General features: G+C 48.3%; 1 protein-coding gene across 1 annotated transcript; it reads right to left on the bottom strand.

Annotated features, from left to right (window-relative positions):
* Positions 1-990: 990 nt before the first annotated feature.
* Positions 991-3,376, bottom strand: LOC309684021 (E3 ubiquitin-protein ligase RBBP6-like; the record flags this gene model as incomplete). Its single annotated transcript, XM_082499986.1, has 3 exons — positions 3,151-3,376; positions 1,701-1,800; positions 991-1,123 (listed from the first exon to the last, which is right to left on the bottom strand). Exons 1-3 carry the CDS (start codon positions 3,314-3,316, stop codon positions 991-993), a joined length of 399 nt encoding a protein of 132 aa, XP_082356112.1. The 5' UTR covers positions 3,317-3,376.
* Positions 3,377-6,044: the final 2,668 nt, after the last annotated feature.

Raw genomic sequence — 6,044 nt, 5'->3', positions numbered from 1 at the left:
AGAAAGAACTAGCTCCTCTGCACTAGGCGCTGCCTTCTCTCGTCTCTGTAACTGGTATTTTAATTGACTAACACTACGCCTTTTCACAAGGTGCAATCACCAGTGCTTTGCCAGGCGAAGTTACGCATCGTTGAGCAAAAAATGCAAGCAGTTCTGTAGCAAGACATGGTGTTACAACAGTTTCAGAAGGTCACGTCTGCTAATACACCACACAGACACCTTGGTATATTCCGATAAACGAGGAGGTACATTTACAGCATTTACAGGGTCTGCGTTCAAACCCATGAGTTTGTGTTGTCCACTGTATATGCAGAGTAGAATTTATGAAGTTGTGCCGCATTCAGAGAATGGATCTGTAACTCTAACGACTAGAAACTCAGAAAAAGCCACGCAATTGTCCGTGTTACAGAAATGCTTCTGGTTTGGCTGTGGCAAAGCCTCCTGAAATGTCCATAACTTGCAGCCAATTAGATTCTTCTGTAAAAATTGTGTTAGTTTCCAATGCAAAATTATCGAGATGCACGAAAAGCGGTAAACAGTGTGTGAAGGGCTTCTTCTTTGTGCCTTGGAGATGAGTGATACTGCTACATGACGCTGAGGCTGATAAGGTACTCCCCTTCTTTCTTCCCAAACCGGGAACTACTCTTTACAGGATAGCATGACTTTTACCGCAGGAAACAAAAAGCACCCAAGAACCCATACAAACGTACGTATTACTAGCTCCAGACAGACAGATGTAGAACATGGCACCGAGTTCACCTGTGCAAGCCTTGAACCTGCATGATCTAAAAACGGTCCTACATCATCTGTACAACACAAAGTCATACGGGAAATAGTCCAGCATAGTCGCTGTGAAATACAATGCATGGCTAGGCACAAATACCAATATTCACATGAGAACTGTGCAAAGGATGGCATTCCTCACTTTTTACTAGGCTGAATTAAATACATTGCATTTGCAACATATACTACGTTTTACTGGAAAACAGGTCAAGTTACTGTTTGCAAAATTAATACAAGGCTCCATTGTTTAGGATTAAGTGCAGTGTGCAGAAGAAAGTGTGAGATGATTGTGTTTTTACATACTGCTTTTGATGTTCCACTCCCTGGCTCAGTTCGACTTCTAGAAGAAGAAAGAAAGGAAGGTGGTCAGAACTTAAAATTAAGCACTTGTACCCAACATAAAGCCGTGCAAAGAGATTATAAAACCTGAACATCAAAACTTTATGTTCTGATCATCTAGTGAATGTGGAAGTTCCTCCGTATACGTAAGCTCTTCTCTCTTGGTACTGAAAAGAACCCTCAAAATCACATTTCTCCTTGGTCACAAATACTCTAAGACTGACAGATGTAGAACACAGCAGTGCAAGAGGAAGTCCTGAGATCTTTTGTCTCTGCTGCGTAAGTATCAAAAAAATCAGTTCTCTGACAAAGAAATAACAAAAATGTCAACCGCACAGTCTGTAGAGCGGTGTTGCTGTGAAGGAACAGAAAGCTAACCTGCCTGCTAACCCCAGCAGGCCTCAAAATGTCAGCCTGCTTTGGGACAGGCACATTAAAATCTACCCCGTGACAACAAAAATTAAGAGCAGCTGTAACACGAGAGAGACAATGTGAGTGTCTCTGTAAAGTAACAGCCTTAAAAAACGTCAACACACTGAAACCCCTAACAAAGAACACAATGCTTTATGGATACTTACAGAACTGATGTTTTGCTGGTAGCTTTAACTCCTCCAGGGGGGATTCTTCTGACAATTACTGATGAATTCTTAGGAATCAGGGCATTGTCGTCTGTGTATTCTGAAAACAACATGAATGCAGAAAAAAAACATCAGTCAACTTGTAAGAAGGTCTCTTACTGTGTAGTTACATCGCACTTCAGAGAATCCTTTTACAGCTATGAAAGCAAAACTTTGCGTGTGACATTGCGCTGTTACCATCTCAACACTCTAACGGTACGTTTCAAGAGACCTTCAGGTTTCCTAATCGAAGACAAGCAGCGAAATCATCATTTTTTTATATAGTTTAAATGCCAACAGCAAAGTTATCTCAAAGGTGACAAAAAGAGAGTCTGCTAAGGCATGAGGTTCTTTCCGCATCTAGCTTAAGCTGCATTTGCTTCTGTTGAGGCTACAATGCCAAGAGATCTTTCGAGAAAAACAAACCACAGCAGTCTCACCTGCATAAAGCAGATACTAAGGTCTGACACGCTCGCCCTGCAGCAAAACAGGCCCTTGGCTAAAGCATGGAAGCTCTGCGCCGTGGCTTTCATAGCTGTTACCTAAAAACGATTCACCTAAAACCACCGGTGCTCAAGACTGACAGAACACAGAAGAGAGCCCGCCATCTCGCTCTATTTCTTGGAGCATCAACAACCAAACTGACCAAACTGCTCGGTTTCTGTTTCTGTTACGTTTAAACAGGAACAAAGCTGGCAGTGCTAGAACGTGGACCGCAGAAATTTGGGGGGATTTCGGTCTTGCTTTCACAAGTAGGGCAGAATTGGCTCCAACGAAAGTGGTATCTCCCTTCTTAAGCTGATCATCCAGTTTGAATTAACCACAGGGACGTGAATTCTTTCGATTCATTTTTTGCAGAGCAGACAGACTTGAACGAAATTACTGATGAAAGCAGCCTGGAAATGCCTTTCAAAACCAGCACGTGCTAGAAGCTCTCCATGCTTTGCCTTGTCTTACACCACGTTAGTCTTTTGCAGAAGCAAAACCCCAAAAAATCTGGTTAGAAATGAACGATGAAATGATGCTCAGTAGCATCTGAATGACAATGTCTTTGGTGTAGAAAAGAAGTTCTATTAAAAAGAAATCCCAGAGTATAATTCAGATACGGAGAACACTCCTGTGCAAGATGGCTTTCAAGGGTCTGCATAGATTGCAACTCACAGATACACTCTGGATCCAAAATGTTGCTGTTGAGCAGTTTCTGCAACAGCCGAAAAAACAGGTTCCCGATGCAGTGCATTAAAACAAGCTGAAGACAAAATTAAGTCACCCAAACAACTTTTTTTCTTCAAATGAGCCATCTGTTCTACTATCACTTTCACATTTCTCCACCGGCTTTCATAGAAATCTGGCAAGTGTTTTATCAGAAGATATCCTCCCATATTTCCCCGCGCCTGCCCCCCCCACGCACCTTCTTCCGTCTGGGCATTGCTGATCCTCAGGTCGCAGTGGGCCGCCTTCAGCTTCTCGCGGCCCATGATCTGGCGCCTGAGGTCTCTCAGGGAGATGTCTCGGCCCTGGAAGATCACCCTGTCATGGCGCAGCCTGGAGGCAAACTTGTAGTGGATGCAGGACATTGCCAGAGGCGGGCAGTGCCTGCTCCACAACGGCGTCTCCTGTGGCAGAGGCTGTGGCGGCCCCTGTTCCGGGCTGGGGCCTGCGGCGGCGTGGGGAAGGGCCCACCCAGGGCCCGGGGAAGGTGGTGCGGGCTGAGCCCAGCGCAGCCTCTGCTCCCTCTCTGGCAAGCTGCACTGCCAGGCCTGACCGGTCGCTATGGGCACGGGGACACCGCACGCCGCCCCCCCACGCCTCACACGCATTGTGACCAAAGGCCCGTTGCCGCCCCAGGCCACTGCTGCCCCTGCTGTCCCCCGGGCCTGTCCCCGCCCGCTCTCCTGGTGCCCCCCAAGTCTCTGGGGTCCCTGCTGTCCCCCAGGGGCCTTCACCACCCGGCGTCACCTCCCGGCAGCCCCTGGGCCAGTGCTGGCTCTCCCAACAGCCCTGGGCCCACCCTGCCACCCCCCATGCCTCTCACTGCCTGCTGGCCCTCCTGTCACCCCCCGGGCTGTCACCCCCAAGGCTGTCACCCCCGCTCTCCCCTCCTCTCCGCAGCCAGCCAAGGCCACACAGCCCGGGGCAGATGCAGCGGGCTTTGCCCTGGGGCGCCCGGCTGCCCACGCCGCAGGGCCAGCCAAGGCAGGGGACATCTCGGGGACGCTGAGTGCACCTTGGGGCAGGGACGGAGAGTTCAGCCAAAGAGGCCAATGGCCACCTACGCTCATCGCCGTAAACCAATGCACTTCCCAACCGTGGCGCACCCACACTTGCTTCAACTCTGCGGAGGAGGACGAAGGAGTCAGGAGTGAACCGTGAGCGTTCGGAGGTGCCCCAGGACGACATGTCTTGCTCTCTCCGTCACTGCAGCTGCTGCTGCAACAGCCCTAGCGCATGAAATCCTGCCCGGAATGATGCGGTCTGGCTCTGCTGACTGAGATGCTGCGGCTTGCAGACACTTCTGGGCCAAGTGGCTACTCCTTTCTGTTCATGTAAATACAATATGAAAAGCTTGCTGTGGTCTGGCAGGGCTAACGAGGGACTTGCCACGACTGCTGGGTTTAGGTCTTTAAATGCCTTTTGGCTTTTCGGAGGAAGGAAACCCTTTTGATTTCAGTGCTGTCCTCTCTATCCGAGGGCGAGTTATTTTTGCTCTCCTTCCTTGCCTATCCTTTTTGAAGAGTTGGTAGCCATCAATTACAGCACTCCACTTGTGTATGTCCTCCCACCATGTTTCTGTGATGGCAACTATATCATAGTTTCCTTGCTGTACAATGGCCTCCAGCTCCTCCTGTTTATTTCCCATGCTGCGTGCATTAGCATAGATGCACTTCAGCTGGGCTAATTGTCCTGCCACTTTCTTGGGGGGACAAGCCCTAATTTGCACCTGATCATACTCAGACACTACTGTAGCTACCAAATTATCACTACCCCTCATGTCTTTGCTGTCACACAATTCACCATCCCCCACCATCACTGGGACAGGCTGCAAGACCTTGCTAACACTTTTACCCAGAAGCACTGGTACGCTTCTCCCAGGCACCACTTTTGTAATTCTGGTTTCATCCCCATTTCCTTTACAGATTACTCCAAAACCTTACTCTATACCCCATCCACTGACCGTGAAAGAGAGATTCTCCAGAAGCCCTTACATCAAACCTCTTGTAACAAGCCATCACGCTGTGGTTTTCTTCCTAGATGGAGTTTATCATACCCTGCAGGCTCTGAGACCATGTGGCTCTTTGCAGACAGATTAAATGGGTATTCTGCAGGAATCAATAATCGTGCTGAAGATCAAGTTAAAAGTTTGGTTGCCACTATGGGCTTGCAGGATCCTGATTGCTCTCAGTCATCTCCTCTGGGTCCCAACCTTACTGGTTTACCTAAACAACCAAATCCGGCACATGCTACCCCTTGACGGGAAATCATTTACACAATTCAGACTTATGTGCACATTATACTACCCGTTGACACAACTACCAGGGCAACATTAGATAGGTGGAGAAAAGGCGTTCGAGGATTTACCCTCAACCTGAGCTGAAACGGGTATTCTGATTGCATTAAGAGCATCCACACAGGTTAAAACCAGGATCTCTTCTGTCTCTGTAGCTCCTAATTACCCTGACTGAACATGGCACCGAGTTCCACCTGCCCGTCACAGCTTTTATCCCACAGCTAGGGGTTGCAAAACCAGAAAGAGCTACTGCAAATGTGTCAAGAGAATCAGAAAAAGCCATTCATCAAAGCACAAGCACTATTACACCCTTACAGGAAGAAATCAAATTTTTATCAAAAATGGTAATAACGAATCGATTAGCTCTACAGCGACATTTAGAAGTACATGACAGAGTATGTCGGTACTTGAGTAAGAGCTGCTGGGGTTTTTATGTAGATCCAGACCAGAAAATCAAACGCGAGAGAAACAAGATACAGAGTTTACATTGGAACCTGCACAGCCACGGTTCAGTCGGCATGACTAAAGGACCCAGCTCATTGCAGGCAGGAGAAGGACAGCCCCCACCCTGAAGAAGAAAGGATGCTCCGGGACTACGCAGATGACGCCAGCCTCCCAGCCCCTCCGACACCCCTGTGAAACCCTCCCCTGATCTGGCATCAGAGAGAAGGAACTGCAGCAAGACCCACTGCAGGGACTGGGGGATTGGACTAGGTGATCTTTTGAGGTCCCTTCCAATCCCTAGCATACTGTGATACTGTGACATCTAGATCAGGAATGACGCAAGTGGATGAGGA

The sequence above is a fragment of the Vanellus vanellus genome, assembly GCF_965231255.1.
Source record: "Vanellus vanellus genome assembly, contig: HAP1_SCAFFOLD_386, whole genome shotgun sequence".
Lineage (NCBI taxonomy): Eukaryota > Metazoa > Chordata > Aves > Charadriiformes > Charadriidae > Vanellus > Vanellus vanellus.
The sequence above is the reverse complement of the archived record's forward strand: the minus strand, read 5'-3'. Positions and strand labels throughout refer to the sequence as shown.